Source organism: Eptatretus burgeri, chromosome 7, assembly GCF_056783735.1.
Source record: "Eptatretus burgeri isolate ZD-2024b chromosome 7, Ebu_testis_v1, whole genome shotgun sequence".
NCBI classification, from domain to species: domain Eukaryota; kingdom Metazoa; phylum Chordata; class Myxini; order Myxiniformes; family Myxinidae; genus Eptatretus; species Eptatretus burgeri.
The window spans coordinates 72,373,229-72,395,144 of NC_140967.1; the positions used below are offsets into that span (position 1 = coordinate 72,373,229).

The following is a 21,916-nucleotide window of genomic DNA, read 5'->3' on the forward strand; positions in this document are numbered from 1 at the left end:
CATTTGGCCAATACCTACTCGTCACAATGGTGCAAAGAATATCTCCCTGGAGCCCTGTACATGGTGGAAAGTCAAGAAACACAACCTTTGTGTTGGTGATATTGTTATGCTGAAGGTGGTTGCACACAGAAACGATTGGTCCTATGGACGTGTGATTGAGGCATGGCCGCAGCGCAGACGGTGGAGTTCGAAAAGTGCAAATCCACAACCTGAAGGACGGCAAGCCCCATATCTACCTGTGGCCAGTAACTGAGGTCGCACTGCTTATACCAGCGGGGGAAGAGAGAATTCCTTCATTGAGTTCCATTGATTGTGAATTTCACATTCTCATGTTGTTTTCCACTAAGTTGCTATCTGTTAGCCATGGTGGTCCATGAATTTAGTGACTGCATATGATGTACTATGTAGTCAGTTTATTTCATTTTTGATAATGTTCAACAACAATTTGATCATGTTTCGAGCCAAGGTGTATACCCTGGTTCTCTTGTTCACATAATCTCTTTGCTCAATCAATTGCTGTAGTGCTTCATATAACCAGAGTTAGTGTCAAAGCCACCCAATGCTCGCCTGTTTATACATTTATCGTTTTTAAAAGACTAGTCTAATAATATTTTTTTATAAAGCATTGCAGTGAAGTCTGATCCAAATAATTTTAAAGCAATATATGTATTTGTATATTGAAATCAGTAAAAAAAATAGTGTGGTAGATAAAAACATTAGAAAGGAAATAACTTGCACCAAAAACTTTAACATTTTCACGCTTACGCTGATGCTCACGCCGGGGGTATCGCTATAGCTTGCCTGTTCTTCGAACAGGCGAGCTAAAAACCAGGCAAGGAGTGTGATGTTACCAAGTTTGAATGTAAAATGTATATTATGTTCCATGCATGTCTTGCTTCATGCATATTCATGTTTTGCCTCATGCATATTTATGCTCCGCTCATGTGTTGCTTCATTTCCGCTGCTTCCCCGGTTTGGCTAACAGCTTCTCCGGTTTGGTGGAACGTGTGCACGTATCTGGACACATTTGTCGTGTGCATGGTTTTTATGTGCATGGTTTTTGCATGGTTTTTACTGACACATTTGTCGGTATGGTTTTTGTGTGTGCATGGTTTTGTGCATGGGACGTGTGCATGGTTTTTACCGACACATTTGTAGTACTGTATTTCAAATTAAAGAAAAGGTGATTTGAAACTCTGCAAGTGTTGTTTAAATTGCTTGGAGCTTTCTTGTTCAAGAATCTGGACAAGTAGGCCATTCCAGGATAAGGGTTATAAAGGATTGAAAGGGTCTTCGAGGTCTTCAGAGCATTCGGATTAAACGGGTCGAATGGGTCTTTGTGGTCTTAAGGGACTTCAATGTCTTCAGGGTCTTATGGGTTTTTGGGGTCTAAAGGGTCTTCAAGGTCTTCGGGGTCTTGCAGTTATAACGGGTCTTGATATTTGGGGTCTTAAAGGGTCTGAAAGGGTCTTGGAGGTTGAAAGGTTCTGTGGGGTCTAAAGGATCTTGGGGTCTTTGGGGTCTCGAAAGGTCTTGGGGTTCTAAAGGGTTTCAGGGTCTAAGGGGTTTAATGGGTGTTGAGGTTTAAAGGATATAAAGCAGGGGTTCCCAAACCCAGGGTCGCGACCCGAACTTGAAAACCCCCCGTCAAAATCCCGGTTTTAGAGGGGGAATTTATCACGTCAAAAGTGTTTTCTCTGACTTTTTATCCTCGGTACTAGTACCATGTAGGTTCCTGTACCACTTGGGTCATGAAGCGAATGTGATTTCATATTTTGGGTCATGGACAAAAAAGTTTGGGGACCATTGGAATGAAGGGTCTTATCAGGTTTAAAGTGGTCTAAAAGGGTCTAAATGGTCGAAGGGCTCTTAAGGTCTACATGTCTAAAAGGTATGTTCCAATCGTCAATCGAGGTAATCAATGGACGTAGTCAAGGTCCAATAATAAGTAATTAACAAGTCTGGAGACGGCAATGGTTCACGAGCAATGTACACAGTTCGCGTTTTTTATTTTTTGACCTTCGAGGGGACGCCACGGGCAAACTGGCGGGAATCGGGAAAAACGTAAATGATGAAAGTTGTAGTACTCGAAGAGCACTACTTGCATACCAACTTTCATTCGAAACAGTTGAAAACCCTAGGAGCTCGATGCCCAATTTATTGATTTTTTTGACATTTTCTAAGTTCGTGACCTTGTGACCTTGACCTTGGGATGAAAATGAAAAATCGAGCTCCGTGCGGCTATGCAGTTGCCATTGGGCTAACCAAACACCGAAACCCCTGCCAGATTCGACAAACCCCCTCGGAGAAGATGTAACTTCAAACCGGCTACCCCCTAAAAACACATGTTTTTTGGGCGTGGCTCCACCCATAATGGGCGCAGCACGCCCATTCTCCGGAAAACACAACTAGATCATGATACAAACCTCGCACCCTAATTTTATCAAGATCGGATCAAAACCCACGGAACTATGCTCGGGACAGACAGACAGACAGACCCATAACGAATATAGTGGTCACTTACTGACTCATGAACCAATACACTTACTCATGGTCGAACTCACTCACGTTCAAACAGTACGTAATTTAGACATAATCACACGCATCAACCAAGACTTCACCTTGACGAGGGTTCACCATCTAACCTGTTTTTCTGTTCTTTCTCCTACCCTAATGCAGGGTCCTTCCTCCCACCCTTCCCCCTCCCTCCTCCCTCCTCCCACCTTTTCCTCTCCCTCATCCCACCCCTTCCCCTGCCTCCTCCCTCCCCACTCCCTCCCATCTACTCCCACTCTAACCTCTCCCTCCAGACTCCCACCCCACCCCTTCCGTTGCATCCTCCCATGCCACCCCCCTGGACTCTCACCCCAACCTTTCCCCTCCCCCTCCAAAGGAATTTTTGCAGAGCTTTTTACCACGTTTGGGAAAAAATTAATAATTAAAATTAAACCCGCTTTCTATTCCTACCAACCTCTAACTTGCCTCTTCGTCTCTAAGTTGCCACGTGTCATGTCGAAATTAGCTCCCTGAGGAACAAATTCATCGATATGGCTGAAATAAGTCATGGTATAGATGTTTATGCTTATGTTGCCATGTGATGAATTTGAGGTGTGTTCAGTTCCCAAGTTTCTTGTGGAGCGTTCACCAAGTGGCTTAAGCACTCAAGCAAGCATTCCATTCAAAACTGTTGATAAGGAACGGCTGGCTTGGCAAGCGTCAGCTCGCTGCTTTGTAACCGAACACACCCGTGGACATCTCGAAAGCATACAGTACATACAAAATATCAACAAAAGGAAAATTATTTAAATTGAAGACTTCAAATATTAATCATGACTATTTTTGTTGTAATTAAAATATATCTTGTTCGGTTTTCAATGTATTGTTTTAGTTTTTTTTAATGTATACAAACCTAGAGATAATGTTGAGTGTACGAAAGCGGACGTCGACATTTCATATAACTTTAAAGTGCATGTACATAACTTATTTATATAAGTTGTGTGTACATAACCGAATTCCTGGCCTCCCAAATAATTAATTACGTATGCATACATTTTACGACCAAGCCAATTTTCGTCACCTCTCAAATTTATTTACCTCCCATTATATGTGAATTGCATGTCCATCAGTTTGTTTATAAGCCTTGATAAGTCAGGCAAAAACCCAAAGTTTTTTTTTTCATTAAATATTTCACTGTTTTCTTTCCTCTGCATTATGAGAATGTACCTTCATTGGGCGGTGGATATTAGACCGCTGCCACGATTGCGGCAAACAAAACATGCATTTCCTCATTTCCTCTGCATGAGTTGTAATCAAAATGTACCTTCGTTTCCTCAAAAGAGTACCTTTTACTTAATGGTAGAAGACACGTTGTTCAGTTTTCAAATGTACACCAGAGGCCTCGAAAGCCTCAGATCTATGCGACCAAAAAAGTTGGCAGCGAATTCTGGGCCGCTCGAGGGAAAGACATGGCCTGGCGAATGGGCGGTGTACTGTACATGTGCTTGGTGACCTGGACCACGCCGACAGGCGTGTGAACATGATGACAACTTTCCCAAAGAATGCCGTTTTATTCTGGGATGAACAAAATCATACATAAAGGATATTAGTTTATCCAAGCAGTATGAAAATATCAAGCAATAAAGCGTACAAAAACGACCACGAAATGCCAAACGGATAGAGTGTTTCAGATAGGTATTTTCATCACAGGGTTTTCAATAACCTACCAAGTGTTCATCCCTGTAGAATGAGCGAATGCTCAAAGGAAAGCATAAAACAGAGATAAACGGAGGTTTGTAACGTTCCGAAGCAAAACGCTGCATTACATGGCAGACAGAAAAAGAAAATTCCACCAAAGGCAGGAGATTTTGTTGTTGATGTTGTTGTTGCCGAGCCTCAACAGGTGTTACCGAGCCTCAACATGGTTCCCCAATTTAACGAGCCAAGGGTCGTTCAACATCTTAAGAAAGTTAAACAACAGAGGCGTTAATGACACTCACGCATATGCATACGTATTCCTTGAAGTATATAATGTCCTTCTGAGGGTCTTCTCCCATCATCTTAAGGTGCTTCCTTCATCAGACATAACTCATCGATGGAACGTATCAACACCAAGCTCTTGGTCTTGACCTCAGCTGTTCGTCCAAACATGTCAACGTCAGGGAACACCCTCGTTACTCAGCCTAGATACCAGTGTCCGTGGGTAGATTGTCATCGGCAAGGAGGACTAGGTCGTTGACTGCCAAGTTTTGTCTCTCTCGGATCCATTAATTTTTTTCCTGTAACAGAGGTAGGTATTCACACACCCATCTAGTTCAGAAGTGGTTTGAAAGGACTTGTCCCCGACGCCACTGCTTGCATAAATGTACCTCCTTATCGTCGAAGGTTCCCGGTGGAATGGCTAGAACTTGGCGATGCTGGAGAAGGTGACGAAGTGTTATTGGTTCTCAGTCATTCGGGTCGTCGCTGATTGGACACAGTGGATGAGTATTTAATATCCCTACTGCCTCAGCGAACACTGTGCAAAGCGTTTCTCAACTGACAAGAGGATAAAGGTGTCCCAGGATAGCCTTCATTGTCGTTCTAACAATCCTGATGAGTTGCTCCCATAATCCTGAGATATGGCTCACCATGGGCGGTTGAAAATGCCACTTCTTGAATGGCTGACAATGTCACTCGACCTTCTCCTTGTGCAAAGCTTGCTTAATGGCCATCTAGCCCCACTTTTGAAGGGCTAGCCTTAATTACTTCTCTCCTCCAGTGAAGTTCATACCATTGTTGTACCAGATCTCCTTGGCACCTCCTCAAATGCAGATAAAGCGACGCAGAGCTTGGATAAAGGCGTCTGATTGGAGGGAGCCAAAATCTTGGATGTCATTGGCCCCTGTGGAGAAACAAACGAAGATGCATCTGTTAACCCTTTCAGTGCTTCGTCTTCGCTTGATGTAGAAAGGTCCAAAGAAGTCTAAACCAGTATAAGTGAATGGAGGTTCGTAGGGAGTCAGTCTTGCTCTCGTGAAGTCCCCCATCATCTGCAACATGGTGGCCTCACATTTCTTGCGACAGTCAATATAGCGTCATAGAACTTGACGGGTTAATGCATGGGCATTAAGAATCCAGTAACGTGGGAAAAGTGCTGCCAAAATGTGTTCATGGCTGGCATGTCCGAGAGCGTGGTGATGATAGTGTCTGTTAATTATCTTGGCAATGGAATGTTAGTTGGGTACAACCATGGGGTGGATAGCATCTGAAAAGATTGGTGCACATCGTAAGCGACCTCCGATGCAAATTACACCATTCAGTGGAATTAGGCAGAGTGCTGCGAGCCTGCTGTTAGTCTTGATTTGTTTACCAGATACGAAAGCCTCATACTCGTCTTGAAGGTACTGTCCTTGACAACAGAACTGTACTTGTGGTTTCGCTCTGGGTCCTTCTCCAATCTGCGCTTGAGGTTACAGAGCCGGATTTTTGCCCATTGGGCGGTTAAGGGGAAGGCGAGGGTTACTTTCTTTCCACAGCAGTCCCATTTGCTAGTGCCCATCAACCTTTTTAATCGTGTCTTCGATCATCTTTGTGGCACGCTTGTCGATAACAGACAGGCCGTCACAGGGATCCTTAATGTTTAAGGGCTCTACCTTCCAGAATTCCTCCATCTGCTCGTTGAGGGTGATGTCATCCATCAGTATGTGAATGTGGTGAACATTGTAGCATTGTCGCTTTAGTTCACCTTCCACATAGCCAAGAAGAGAAAATCCAAGGCAGAACCGGATGGCTATTGGATCATGTAGCCCACCACAGCGAACCTCCAGCGGGATAAATGCCTCAGGAACATTGGTTCTGATTATCATAGAAATCTTCTTTCGGTCAACCTGAGGCAGTGGAACACCTTGCAGATGGGGCCAGTGCCTCTTGTTCTTGATTATAAGCTGGTGACACAATGGAATTCGCAAATCCCTTTCTGACTATACATGGTATAACTCCAAGCGACGTGGTTCATTGTCGACAAGCGAATCCAGAACGATACTGACCCTTTATCCTTGATGTTGTTCATCAGATTTACTCAATGTGGAAAGAACCAGACAATCTGATTTCCCTCTAAAGTCTAACTGCTTGACTCAGGAGGGGGCTATAACTGTAATCTCAGATCCTGAATCAAGCATCGCATATGCGGTGATGGTATTTCCATTTTGAGCAACCACTCAAAGCGGTATAACTTGAAGGACTATTCCTGAACCTTTAATGGCAGCAGGATCACAAGAAGTAGGAAGGCCATTTGCTTTGGATTCTGGGACAAGGCCTTCTGTGGTCCTGTTGGTAGCTCTTGGCTGGAATTCAGGGATGTGCGTGTGTGGTGAGGAGCACCACATCCGGGTATCTTACATCCGAAAGAGCTGGAGGCATACTCCAGTGATGTGCTTCATGGTAACATGAAACTGGATGATAGGTGTTGATGCTCAAGGGAAAGCATAAAACAGAGATAAACGGAGGTTTGTAACGCTACAAAGCTAAACGCTGCATTACATGGCAGACAGAAAAAGAAAATGCTGCCAAAAGCAGGAGATGATGATGATGATGATGATGATGTTGCCTTGCCTTAACAGGCGGTGATTGTGATGCTGGGGGACAGGGGGAAGGTCTGTAGAATGGGCGGCACTTATGACACACACAGGAACTGAGCAAGTGAATGTGATGAAAATTGACGATTTATGTGACCTTGACCTTTTGGCCTATTGACCTCCAAAAACCAAAAGGCTTCGAGCTTCTCACTACCTCTAATAAGTGATTAAGTTTCGTGAAGATCAGAGTAAAAATTGGACCTGTAGGCAAGTGACATAGACACAAACAGAGAGAATAGCAGACCAGACCAACCAATATACTTGCGAATCTTCGATTTCACAAGTAACAAGAGTGAAACTAGAACGACACTCGGTGAAGCACATCCTTCCGCCAGGCTGAACAGATCCGCATCCAGACATTAACCAAAATCCAATTTGCTTGTTATTGTCACCTACTCAACTCATCCACCAAGTTTTGCCCAAATACGTCCACAACTTTTTGAAATATCGTGCTATATATCATTTTTGGCTCTGTTTCTCAATTATGAAGAATCACTTTGAAGATTAAAAAGTAATCTGATCTGGATTCGGATCCATATCCTCACAAAAATCAAATCATTTTGTTCCTGACACAAACCCAACCTGTCCACCAAGTTTCATCTGAATCCATCCATAACTTTTTGTGATATCCTGCTCACAGGCAAACAAACAGACAGGGGTGAAAACATAACCTCAAGTCCATCTTTGGTGGCAGAGGTAATAAACTTTACTCCACTACCAGAATTTTCGGGCCAGTATTTCATCGTCCAAGCATGGTTCAGTAGAAATACTGATTATACTGCACCTGTAGACACAATGATATCGATAGATAGATATATATTCCTCGTAGATATACACTTTAAGCTTCTTCATCAAGGGACCACTGAAGTATCGTTTTATGGCACCAGAATATTTTCCTGAGAAGTGTAGATGTAGGGGTTGGAGGCAGCACCAAAGATGTGGTGGTTCTTACCAAGTCAGTAACCTCATGCTGTCATTTAATTATTGTTGTCTTTGTTGCATAGCTTTTCCACACAAAGATATCTTAACCAGTCATACTTTCTTTTTTCACCAAACATTGGTACAGAATACATTCATTATTGTGTACAGTTTTGCATGTGAACAGATGACGATTAAAAAACACTGGGGGACACTCCTACCGAGAGGGTGGTACCCTCCTCGGCCCACCTTCTGTGGACAATGTGCTGCGACAGAGTTTTGGAAATGCACTTCATAATTTTTGTCATTTTAGAATTTTTTGTTTTTGATCACAACATATCATACTCTATAGCGTAAGATAAAGGAATATTATTTGTAATACCAGTTACCAGCAACGATGGTGCTATTTCTGCCACATGTCAATTGTGGAGTTTCGGTGACATTCACGTTTGCTCCACTTAAGTAAAATTGTCCCCTTATGCTTGCACATAAAGCAATATGCTTTAAAATTCTAACTGATGTTATGATGGGTTTTCTACTCATTTTATTTGCAGAGTGGTTGCTTCATATCTGCAGTGGAAGACAAAGAGGTATCTCTGGTGAAAAAAGCACCAAAGGCCTCAGACTTGAAAACGTGCATCACCCCTTCTTTGCTTGAGTTGACTCCAAAGAAATATGTGGAGACAGTTTTCTCAGCTGAAGCTGGCTCTCACTTGCAACCAGTAGAGACTCAAAAACCTGAGCCAGTTCTCAAGACCAGAAAACGGACAGACAAAGAGCTGTATTCTAGATCTTATGGTGATCACCAGAGAGGACGAAGACGTAAGAACACCACAGAGTCATCACCACCCAGGCTGGAGCAGGAAATGCAAATTGAGGAAGAAAGTAAGCAGAAAGAAGAAAAGGATTTGAACTCTTCTTCTGGACAGCATGATAGAGACCAACCACCAACTCTTGACGTGGAGACGTGTCAACTTACAAGCTGCGATGGAGATGAATCAAAGGTGTTTTATCAGCCTGTTGAACCTGTTAACACGAAAGTTTTAATCTTTGAAGAAGGAAATAAAAGGAGAAAAAGACAAATCAAGAGCGTAGAGGAAAAAAGTAAAGCCAAAGTGGAATTAAAAGCAATGGGAGAAGAGCAAAAAGAAGAGGTGAAGTTTGAACATAAAGGCAAGCACAATGATGTAAAAAAAGAGTTGAAAGTAAATCGGATATTGGAAGGAGAAGGAGAACGAGAGGAAGAAGAAGAATTGAAAAATGTCGTTGACAAAGACAACGTCAAAGCAGAAGAGGAGGATATAATAAAGGTGTTGAGGGGAGCAACTTTTAGAAAAGCAATTGGAGAGGAAACGATGGCAAAGTCAATCGAAGAAAGGCCGAATACAATTGAAGAAATGGAAGCAGGTGCAATGTTTGAGAAAAATGTGTTGAGTTCTTCGCTGCAAAAGGCAAAATTGAGTCGGGAAGTTGACAAAGAAGAGTTGGGCAGGGATAAAAAGAGGGAAGTAGAGGGAATCGGGGTGGGTAATGAGTCAGATGTGATGGAGAGGATCCCAGAAGAGGAAAATATTATGAACAGTATCCCAAAGGAGGTTTTGGGGGTGAAAGGAGTACCTGAGCAGGCAGTAGTTAAGGATGGAGCAACTGAGGAAATAGGAATGATAAATTGGGCACTAGAGAAGTCGGAGATTATGGAAGAGATATCTGAGAAAGTGCAGGTGAAGAAAAGGGCACGTGGAAAGACGGGATTGGTAAAATTAATGCATGAAGAAACTGAAGATATTGAGAGTGTGGCTAAAGATGAGGGGGTGTTGGAGGAAGCCACTGAGGAGGTGGGATTGATCCATGGGCCAAGTGTTGAAATGGAGAGGCCGTGTGAAAAGTTGGGTGTGCTGGAGAATGCACCTGAAGAGGCTGCGGTGATGGCGTGGCCTTCTGAAGAAGCTGAGAAGGATATAGCACTTGATGACACGGGGACAATGGAGAGTACATTGGAAAGGGTAAGGATGGCAGTGAATGCATTGGAGGAGGAAGTGATGGTGAAGAGGGTACCTGATGAAGGAAGGGTGGTGGGGAGGATGCATGAGGAGGTTGTGGAATGGGCATCTTTGGATGTGGGCACAGTGAGGGAGATGCCCGAAGAGGTGGGGTTTGCACATGAAAAGGTCGATGTGATTGAGGTGCATCAGGAAGTGGGCATGGAGGTGGCGAAGGGGGTACGTAAGTCGGTTGGGGTGGCAGAGAAAGCACCTGAGGAGGTTGGGCATGTAGAGAAGGTGGTGGGAGAGAAGGCGCCTGATGCGGTTGGAGTGGCAGAGAAAGTGCGTGATGGGGTTGGGGTGGAGAAGAAGGCTCTTGATGGGATTGGGGAGGTGGAGATGTTGACTGATAGGGATCGGGTTGTGGAGATGTTGAGTGATAGGGTTGTGGTGGCTGAGATATCGACTGATGAGGTTGGTGTGGCCGAGATGTCGACTGATGAGGCTGGTGTGGCCGAGATGTCGACTGATGAGGCTGGTGTGGCCGAGGTGTCGACTGATGAGGCTGGTGTGGCCGAGGTGTCGACTGATGAGGCTGGTGTGGCCGAGATGTCGACTGATGAGGCTGGTGTGGTGGAAGTGTTGACTGATGAGGCTGGTGTGGTGGAGATGTCGACTGATAGGGGTGGGGTGGCGGAGATGCTGACTGAGGAGGTTGGTGCGGAAGAGATCTCACCTGACGAGGTTGGGTTGGCGGGATTCTCGCCTGAGGAGGTCGGGGTAGTTGGGTTCTTGCCTGAGGAGGTCAGGGTGGCGGGGTTCTTGCCTGAGGAGGTTGGAGTGGCAGGGTTCTTGCCTGAGGAGGGCGTGGTGACGGGGTTCTCACCTGAGGAGGTCGGGGTCACGGTGTTCCTTCCTGAGGAGGTTGGTGTGGCGGTGTTCTCACCTGAGGAGGTCGGGGTGGCGAGGTTCTCGCCTGAGGAGGTCGGAGTAGTGAGGTTCTCACCTGAGAAGGCCGAAGTGGCGAGGTTCTCGCCCGAGGAGGTCAGGGTGCCGGGGTTCTCGCCTGAGGAAGTCGGGGTAGCGGGTTTCTCACCTGAGGAGGTCGCCGTGGCGGGGTTCTCTCCTGGCGTGGTTGGGGTGCCGGAGATCTCGCCCGGTGAGGTCAGCATGCCGGAGATCTCACCAGGTGAGGCCAGCATGCCGGAGATGTCTACCGACAAGGTTGGCATGCCGGAGATGTCGAGGGGAGAGGTCGGTGTGCCGGAGACGTCGACCAGCGAGGCCGACATGCCAGAGACGTCGACCGGCAAGGCTGGTGTACTGGAGACGACAGTTGAGGCCGGAGTGCCGGAGATGTCGACCGGCGAGGCCGGCGTGCCGGAGATGTCAACCGGCGAGGCCGGCATGCCGGAGATGTCGACCAGCATGCCGGAGATGTCGGCCAGCGAGGCTGGCGTGCCGGAGATATCAGCCGGCGATGCTGACGCGCCGGAGATGTCGAATGGCGATGCCGGCGTGCCGGAGATGTCGAATGGCGATGCCGGCGTGCCGGAGATGTCGACCGTCGAGGCCGGCATACTTGAGATGTCGACCGGCGAGGCCGGCGTGCCGGAGATGTCAACTGGGGAGGCCGGCGTGCCGGAGATGTCGAATGGCGAGGCCGGAGTGTTGGAGGTGTCGACCGGCGAGGCTGGCGTGCCGGAGATGTTGACCGGCGAGGTCGGTGTGCCGGAGATGTCGACCGGCGACGTCGGCATGGCGGAGTCGTCGACCGGCGAGGTCGGCATCTCGGAGTCGTCGACCGGTGAGGTCGACGTGCCGGAGTCGTCGACCGGCGACGTCGGCGTTCTGGAGATGTCCACCGGCGAGGTCAGCACACCGGAGATGTCGACTTGCGAGGTCGGCGTGCCGGAGTTGTCGACTGGCGAGGTCGGTGTGCCGGAGTCGTCGACCGGCGAGGTCGGCGTGGCGGAGTCGTCGACCGGCGAGGTCGGCGTGGCGGAGTCGTCGACCGGCGAGGTCGGCGTGGCGGAGTCGTCGACCGGCGAGGTCGGCGTGGCGGAGTCGTCGACCGGCGAGGTCGGCGTGGCGGAGTCGTCGACCGGCGAGGTCGGCGTGGCGGAGTCGTCGACCGGCGAGGTCGGCATGTCGGCATCGTCGACCGGCGAGGTTGGCGTGGCAGAGTCGTCGACCAGCGAGGTCGGCGTGGCAGAGTCGTCGACCAACGAGGTCGGCGTGGCAGAGTCGTCGACCGGCCAGGTCGGCGTGGCAGGGTCGTCGACCGGCCAGGTCGGCGTGGCAGGGTCGTCGACCGGCCAGGTCGGCGTGGCAGGGTCGTCGACCGACCAGGTTGGCGTGGTGGATTCGTCGACCAACCAGGTCAGTGTGGCGGAGATATTGCCTGAAGAGGTCAGGGTGGAAAAGTTCGTACCAGATGAAGTTGGGATGACGGTGATGCTGCCAGAGGAGGGTGGAGTGTCACAGATGTCGACTAAGATGGTTGGGGTGGCAGAGCTCTTGCCTGATGAGGATGAGTTGGCGGCAATGGCATTGGAAGAGGTTAGGTTGGTGGCGATGGAGGAAGGTGGCATGATGGCGCCCAAAATGGATGGCGTGGTTCAGATTGCGCCTGATGAGTTTGGTGTTACGGCCATGGTGCACTACGAGAGTGGCTTGGTGAAGATGGTGCCCGATGATGGTGGCGTGGCGGCGATGGAGCCCGACGAGCGGAGGTTGGCAGAGGTGGCACCTGACGAAGGTGGTGTCATGGAGGTAATTCAGCATGAGTGTGGTATCATAGGGACGATTCATCATGAGGGTGGTGGGGCACTGGTGATCCCACACGAGGGTGGTGGGACGGAGGAGAGGTCCCACCAGGGTGGCGGAGCGGAGGTAATGTCGAACGAGGATAACGGGGCAGAGGTGGCTCCACACCAGGGTGGCAGGACGGACATGGTGCTGCTCAATGTTGGCGGAGCGGAGATGACACCAGAAGAGGGTGTCTTGATGGAGATGACTCCTGACGAGGATGACATGATGGGGAAGGTTTTCGAGGGTGGCATGGTAGACATGGCTCCTGACCAGGGTGGCGTGGCAGCGATGGCATGTGAGCAGGGTGGTGTGGCAGCATTTGCACCTGAGCAGGGTGGCGTGTCAGCGATGGCATCTGTCGAAGGTGGTGTGACTGCGATGGCACCCGACGAGGGCGGCGTGGCATCGATGCCTCCCGGTGAGGTCAGCGTGGTGGCGATTGTGCCTGTTGAGGGTGGCGTGGCCGCGATGGTACCTGACGAGGGTGGTGTGGCAGCGATGGCGCCTGACGAGGGTGGAGTGGCAGCGATTGCACCCGAAGAGGTTGGCGTGGCAGCAATGTCGCCTGACGAGAGTGGCCTGGCAGCGATGGCACCTGACGAGGGTGGTCTAGTGGCGATGGCACCCGACGATAATAGCTTGGCGGCGATGGTGCCTGACGAGGGTGGTGTTCCTGCGATGGAGCCCGACGAGGGTGACGTGGTGGCGATGGAGCCCAACGAGGGTGATGTGGTGGCGATGGAGCCCGACGAGGGTGGCGTGATGGCCATGGCACCTGACGAGGGTGGCGGTGCGACGATGGCACCCGACGAGGGTGGCCTTGCAGTGAGGGCACCCAGTGAGGGTGGCGCTGCGGTGATGACGCCCAGCGATGGTGGCATGTTGGCAATGGTGCCCGACGAGGGTGGCATGATGGCGATTGCGCCCGACGAGAGTGTCGTGGCGGCATTGGTGCCCAAAGTAGGTGACGATGCAGTAAAGGTGCCTGACCAGGGTGGCCTGGCTGCGAAAGCACCCGAAGAGGGTGGCATGCTGTCGATGGTGCCCGGCAAGGCTGGTGTGGCAGGGGTGGTGCCCGATGAGTGTGGCATGGCTTCAGTTCCACCTGAAGAATGGGGTATGGTTGCGGTGGCACCTGACGAATGTGGTGTGGCTGTGTTGGCACCTGAGGAATGTAGAGCAGCTGCGGTGGCATACCAAGAACGTAGTGTGGCAGTGGTGGCACCCAAAGAACTTGGCCTGGCCTTGGTGGCACCCAAAGAATGTGGCATGGATGCAATGGCGCCTAAAGAACATGACGTGCCTAAGGTGGGGCCTAAAGAACATGGCGTAGCTGCGGTGGCATCCGAAGAACGTGCAGTGGCTGCCGTGGCGCTCGAAGAATGTGGCATGGGTGAGATGAAACCTGACGAACGTGGCACGATGGTTATGGTGCCCGACGAATGTAGAGCAGCGGCTTTGGAGTTTGACGAATGTGGTGCAGCAGTAATAGCACTTGACGAATGTGGTGCGGCTGTGATGGCACTCGACGAATGTGGCACGGCGGTGATGGCGCTTGACGAATGTGATGCGGCGGTGATGGCGCTAGACAGATGTGGTGCTGCAGAATTGGCGCTCAACGAATGTGGCTCGGCGGTGATGGCGCTCGACGAATGTGGCTTGGCGGTGATGGCGCTCGATGAATGTGGTGTGGCGGAGATGGCGACCGACGAGGGTGGAGCGACGGAGATGCCTACCAATGAGGGTGGAGTGATGGAGATGGTGCGAGATGAATGTAGGGCTCTGGAGATGGCGACCGACGAGTATGCTGTGGAGGTGATGGCGCCCAAAAAGGATGCCATGGCGGAGATGGCTCCCGACGAGGATGCCGCTGCAGAGATAGCGCCTGGTGGTTGTGCCATGGAGGAGATTGCATCCAGCGAGAGAGCCACGGTGGAGATGGAGCTTGGCTGGTGCACTGTGGCAGAGATGGCGCCCAGCAGGGGTACCACGGCAGAGATGGCGCCCGGCGGGGGTGCCGCGACGGAGATGGCACCCGGCCGGGGTGCCACATCGGAGATGGCGCCTGGCGGTGGTATCGCGGTGGAGATAGTGCCTGGTGGGGGTGCCCTGGCGGAGGTGGCGCCCGACCGGGATGCCCCGGCGGAGATGGCACCCTGCAGGGGTGCTGCGACGGAGACGGTGACCTGCAGGGATGCTGCGGCGGAGATGGCGCCTAGCCTGGATGCCGCGTTGAATATGGCACCCGGCGGGGGTGCCGCGGTGGAGATGCTGCCCGGTGGGGTTGCCCCGGCGGACATGGCGTTCACGCGGGGTGCTGTGGTGGAGATGGTGCCCTGCGGGGTTGCCGTGGCAGAGATAGTGCCCTGCATGGTTGCTGTGGCAGAGAGGGTGCCCTTCCAGGGTGCTGCAGCAGAGACGGCATCCGGGGGTGCCGCAGCGGAGATGACGCCCTGCGGGGTTTCCACTGCGGAGATGGCGCCCTGCGGGGTTTCCACTGCAGAGATGGCGCCCTGCGGGGTTTCCGCTGCGGAGATGGCGCCCTGCGGGTTTTCCACTGCGGAGATGGCACCCTGCAGGGTTGCCGCGGCGGAGATGGCGCCCTGTGGGGTTTCCTTGGAGAATATGGCGCCCTCTGGGGTTGCTGCGGTGGAGATGGCGCCCTGCGGGGGTGCCGCAGCAGAGATGGCGCCCTGTAGGTTTGCCATAGCAGAGATGGCGCCATGCGGGGTTGCCGTGGTGGAGATGGCACCCTGCGGGGGTGCCAATGCGGAGATGGCTCCCGACATTGGCGGTGGGGTGATCAAGGGTCCTGATGAGGGTGGTGGGGCGGAGAAGGTTCCCAGCAAGGGCGGCAGGGAGGAGATTTGTCCCGGCAAAGGCGGCAGGGTGGAGAAGGCTCCTAGGGAGGGTGTTGGGCCGGAGAAGGCTACCGGAGAGGGCGGCATGGCGAAGCTTGCTTCCGGCGAGGGTGGCAGGCTGGAGATTGAGGGGGGCTGGGCGGTGATGGTTCCTGGCAAGGGCGGTGGGGAGATGGTACCCGTTGAGAGCGGATGGGTGGAGTTGGCGCCAATTGATGGCAACGAGATTGGGGTGGTAGGAAGAGTAGCTGAAAAGACTGTGGAAAGGAAGCTTGAAAAGGCTTTGGAAATGGACGGGCTTCCTGAAGAATATCGAGTGGCAGAGAAGGTGTGCACAATGGAAGGTGCACCTGAGATTACGGAAGTGGTGGACAAGACACCTGAGAAGTTGTGTGGGGAGGAAAGCGTATCCACTGATGCAAGACTGAATGTGTTGGGGACATATGTGCCGAGGGGGATGATTGTGCCAGTTGAGGAGTATGAGATAGTAAAAGTCATTGATGATAAGGCTGTTGTAAAGGGAGTAGAGGAACATGATCCTATGCTTAAGAGAGTGGAAGAGCAAGAAGCTCTGGTAAAGGGGGTAGAAATAGTAATGAGGCAGGAAGAGGGAATAGTAAAAGGGGTGGAAAAGGGAGGAGTGTTAAAGGGGCACGAAGAAGCTCTGGTAAACAAGGTAGAGGAGCAAGAAGTGGAGTTGGTAACTCCGATTGAAGAGAAAAAGGGGATATGTATGGAAGAGATTATGAATGTTAAGAATGAACAAAAGTATCGGCTGCAAGGGTGTAGGCACTCCCGGTCTCGCTCTCGGTCATGCTCCAGCTCCAGTTCCAGTTCCAGCTCCAGCTCCAGTTTACGATCAAGGTCTTCTTCATCCTCCTCTGAATCTTCATCTTCGTCTTCATCCACGAGTTCCCAGCCTCTTGCACTGTCTGACAAAGAGGTTTGTGAAAATAAAACATGATTATTTTTTTTTTAATTTTGCTTTCAATTACATCTCAGAGAGTGGATTTTTATACTTTGTGAAATACTGTACTTTGATATGGATGTGTCAACAACAAAAGAAGAGTAATTAAAGGTCAGTACGAATATTGTGGGATTATTGGCATGCTTTGAGGAAAGTTGAGGGATCTCAAAGTTGATTCCACCCACTACATTTGTCAAATCAGTTGTGTCTAATTTGTCACTTGGAACAGGAAGCTACAAGGATCCTCCATTTCATCCCACAAACAGGAGTTTTTGGATTATCGAAGCTGTAAACATGAGAGAAGTGATCTTCCTCAAGATTTGCAATGAATCCTCACCAAATTACAGGAAAATTCAACCAATTTCCCAAATTGAAAACTCAGCTTGAGCACTTGCCCTGGATTTGATCATAGTCGAGACCATATCCTCAAATGAATGTTGCCAAAATCAACAACTTTAAATATTTATGTTAGGTTGAGAAGACTGATTGGGCATAGTCTTAATTTATTTTGGTGAGTTTGGGAGGGAGGTGGGAGGGTATACAAAGCAATCTTTTGTACACTTTTGCTTTATTTAATTTGTTGTCGAATAATGTTGTTCTTTTAATGTCGCTACAGGAACAAAAAGCGAAAAAACGTCTGAGAGGGCAATCAGATTCTAGTGATGAAAGTAGAAAGAAACAGTTGTATGGTGATGGGGTGAAGCATCTTGATCTGGATCGAGCAATACATCATCGGATTCAGGAGTGCAAGACATCTCAAAGAGAAATTTATTGTGAGACCTCTACGTTTGCAGCATCGACCATCCCAGTGGTTGCCACAGAAAGGCAAGGGCTGGATCACTGTTCTCTTGCGGCCAGCATTTTACCAGAACATCAAATAAATCAACCTTGCACTGAGCAGTCAAGGGACTCTGGAAATGATGGCGTAGGAAAAGATAATTCGTCATTTTTTCAGATTCACCCGAGGTCGATGAATCCTATGGACAGCGTTGCACCACCAACCAATCTGCCAAGATTTTCAGAGAGAGAAACTGCTCTGAGCTCAAGTGAGGTATGATGCAGATGATCATGAACTATTAAGTTATTTCTGGGCTTGCAAATATTGCATTTCTTTAATATTAACTGATTTGTGACCAAATATTTCACTGTTGGGCTACTTGGTAGTGCTTTATCATCCTCAGTGTTAACGTAGGCACAATTTTTAATTGTGCAAGTTTTAATTGTAATCGTGTAACTTGGCTTATTTGTTTTGTTTATTTTCATTGTAAGACCGAACAAAACAGTTTAGTTGCTATAATAATGCTAAATATAGGTGAGATCGCTCCTGAGAAAGAAAAAAAAACGAAGGCAGTGGATTAGCACAAGACCCCATCGAGGCCTGAAGGCTAATTATCTGATTTTAATTTTTTTTTATTTTTCAATTTTTTTTAAAATCCAAACATAGCCCTCGACCTTCATTTGGATGAAAGAGGAGACATGCAAAGTTTAGTTGCACTGGTTCCTGCAGGGGCAGAATGCATAAACAAACAAACTTTCATCTTTATATATTAGATTTTAGGAATAACCGTAACCGATACTGTGCAATTAACAACTAGAAGGGCACTCGGTAGAGCACATACCTCCGCCACGCAATGCCTGATCCACGAGAACATATCGGGCCCAATACATTTTTGAAATATCATGCCATACAGTACTATATCATTTTTTTGCCCCCTCTCTCAATGGTGAGGAATCACTTTAATAAATTAAACAATTGTCGTATCTGGATCCAGATTCAGATCTTCATCAAAATCGAATCAATTAATCCTTGTCACACATCCAACCTGTCCACCAAGTTTCATCCGACTCTGTCCATAACTTTTTTTAGATATCCTGTTCACAGACAAGCAAACAAACGGGTGAATACATAACCTACGTCCACTTTTGGTGGCAGAGGTAATTGGCATTTTAAAGGATGTGGTATGATTGTTTATTTTTATGTAATTTCAGTAAATCGGGAACAAGATTGGTTCCAAAATACTGCTTTTTGGGGGATAGAAGCGTATAAATTTTAGCAGGCCACTGAATATTGATAGCTTACGAATAATTTGTCTTGCAAAATCTTGTGAATGTTGTTAAAAGTGGATAAAAGACTTTCTCAGTTAAAATAATTTCTGTAAAGAAACGAGGTTTCAAAATATTGTTGAAAGAAGCATGGAAAATTGTTCACACTTGTTTTTTTGTTTGTTTGTTTTTTTGTTCGGCCACAACCTTACTCATCACTTATTTTAGCATTTGATTGGAATGAAAAATTACCTTAAATGCAAACAATGTTACTTGTCAGTAATAAGTAATGGCTATGCAGAGCTATTGATTGTCAACTTTTTTGAAGTCAAAATGGGGTGTCGATGTCACTCACAACTCTGCACTGAAACTCGATAGCCCAGTATTACTCCATGCCATCTTGAGAGCAAATGTAACTTCAGTGGTAGATTCTAGTGTGTTGAGCAAGTTGAGCTTTGGGAAGCCCACAGAATTTCAAAGTTGTCAACAGTCAACAGCAGTATTGTGAGGTGCATTATCATGTTGGTTGGGGTGGGGGTGAGGGGGTCTTTTCCACTCTGAGAGTGCTGTCCCAATACTTTTGACAATTTAGTATAAATGTGGGGCATGCTGTGCGAGCCCCTAAACAGACATTAACCTGGTCTTTTAAGTATTCCCAATTTGTTTTTGTCAATGACAATTTGATTTGATGTACCATACTATTTACAGAGCGTTGGTGCTGCCGAAGCAGTTTCTTATAAAGGGTTATACTGGGTTGTTTTCCATTGCCTTCCCAGTATTATATGTCCATGTGCTCTGTCCTTTTAAATGCTGAGCATTAAGCAAGGAAGCGGAACGTACCATTTTAAAAGTATTTGGTATGACTCAGCCAGTGTTTGAACCACCAACCTCCTAGATTCATAAGGGATGCTTTAATCATTACTCCACTGAGTCTAGTTGTCTAGTTGTCCATGATGTTCCCAAAATGGGTAAACTGAAACTTTGAAGCCTATTTCTTCCTAATTTGTTCAACTGATTTATTTATTTATTGTTTGTTCACTCGCGATTAATTACTTTTTGCTTCCTATAATTTTTCAGCATTATTATTAATCTATAATTAATAATAATCTTTCAGCAGAGTAAATACTGACAGGACAAGGGGGACACAGTTTCACAGTGAAGAAGAGGAGATTTAGTATGGTGGTAAAACTGGGGTGTTTCACTCAGTGGTGAATGCATGGAATGGCCTCTTCCTGCTTTGAAGTTCCTTGTATTTTCTTTTATGTGGTGGTTGTGGTCACCAAACTTTTTCTTTAGGCGTTATCTGATGAAACAAATAGTAATATCTTGCCAAGGCAAAACAGAGCGGTACGAGAGTGGTTCAATGTTAACTCCCACATTAATTTGTTTTTCTCCAGATGATCGTAAAAGAATGACGGGTTGTTGAAAGTTTGTGAAGTGGTTGTGCCGCCTCACAACTCCCCTGCTGAGTAGCTTTACAGATGCATAACAAAATTGTTGAACAGCTTAAATTGATAGGGGATTAGTTGAACAGTGATACGCGTCTCATCATGCATACTACTGCATACGTGTGCTTTAGTAGCTCAAAATATTTTTAAAACGGCAATTGCATCGGTGGAGGTTATCCCAGAACAAGAAAGTGCAGGTGAAAGATGAATGGTCAGGCTAACATTGAACCACCCTTACATTTGCTATTCTGTAGTTTGCACGAGTTATTTTGATTTTTTTTTTGTTGTCACAAACCCAAATGCAGCCCTAACTTCCGTGTTTTGTGCAGTTTCATGAACATCTGAAAAACAGGAATGATACTTATGTCTCCGAAGTTGGAGGTAACACGCAACCAAAGGCTGTTCTGAAGAGTCACGACACGTGAGTCTTTATTTCAGTGATATGTTTTGTTAGAATTGCATGACATCAAGTTGTTGTACGTTTCCATGTTTGCATCTAAAGCCTGAGATATTTTGCGATGATGTTCTGAAACACCTGATGAAATTCATATTTTGAAGGTGTTCAACTCCAAATGGGCTCCTGAAGTCGATTGGCGTAATGGCATACACCATAAGTAAACAACTTACCAGAAACCTTATGAATAATTTTAAGGTCAACATTAAGTGTGGCTTAATTTGAGGTGAACCTGTTTTCTTTTAAAGCAAAATAGTACGAGTGCATGGCGTTTATTTATTAAGAACAAATGTAAAACGAAATGTGCTGAATGAAAAAGGATTCCGACATTGCTGTAACCCCCTAGTAAAGTGGACTCCCATTAATGCTGAAAGATACGTTCCACAGAGCGGTCATCTTCAGAAAAAGTGGAATCTTAATTTTCCTTTTTTTTCTTTCTAATTCAAAACATGTCGGCAAACTAAACATTGCTCGGAATGCAAAACACCTGTGGAAAGCACAGGCAGAAATGGCCGAGAATTTGTGAGATAGTAGATGTGACGTTTGTGTTGTGAACTCGCTGAGAGTTTGTTCATGTAAGATAAAGGAAGGTACAAAGGTGAAGGCACATCAGCAGTGAACTGAAGCCATCTCGGCCCTGGGGTATTGTTACTGTACTATCTATACTATATAATAGGTGCTTGTCTGTCTATCTGTCTGTCTGTGTTGCCATTTTTCTCAGACATGGCCAAACGGATCTTCGTCATACTTTCAGAGGTTCATCAGTGTTTAGGCAAAAAAAAGTTTTTGAAAATTTTGAAAAGAAAAATTGGACTTTTTGGAGTTGTTTTTTTTAAATCACTCTATAGTGTCTAAGCCTTTGTAGCTATGTGAAAAGTCATATTAAATGATCCCTGACCCCATTCCTTAGTGGGTGTAGGGAGGTGTTTTAGGCCCCCACAAAAAGAAGGAAAAAACCATTTGATTTCTTCAAAATTCCAACAGGATTAGAAGAGCACCAGAAAACATGAGGTTCCCCTCCTAGTACTGTATACAAGACATATGCTTCGCAACAAAATTTGTGGTCTGCCCAAAGGAACACAGCACTGGAGGTGGAGCACTCAAAGCAATCTGAAGTGGAATATGCTGACCCAAGCTTTCAGTACATTTACGAAGAAGCCTCCCCGGCCTTCACGTGAACTATCACTCCAAACATTGCCTTCAGCCCTTAACCTATAATGTAGAGTATCCTGTTCTCAGAGCTTTTACAGACTTTGAACATCAGAACTAATGAGAATGAATACATGCAAACTGGGGCAGTCGGGATGACATTCAACA

The 21,916-nt window shown here is 47.6% G+C and overlaps 1 protein-coding gene across 7 annotated transcripts in view; it reads left to right on the forward strand.

Moving 5' to 3' along the window:
* LOC147023526 (uncharacterized) overlaps nucleotides 1-21,916 on the forward strand; it is a 198,195-nt gene that overhangs the window by 106,308 nt on the left and 69,971 nt on the right. For all 7 annotated transcript variants that reach the window (XR_015060247.1, XM_085889017.1, XM_085889020.1 and 4 more), the window contains 3 exons: nucleotides 8,585-16,630; nucleotides 17,271-17,705; nucleotides 20,475-20,566. Coding sequence is in view for 6 of the 7 variants with exons in the window: in XM_085889017.1 (XP_085745143.1) it covers nucleotides 8,585-16,630; nucleotides 17,271-17,705; nucleotides 20,475-20,566 (8,573 nt within the window). In the remaining variant the exon portion in view is untranslated. The remainder of the gene's footprint in view (nucleotides 1-8,584; nucleotides 16,631-17,270; nucleotides 17,706-20,474; nucleotides 20,567-21,916) is intronic.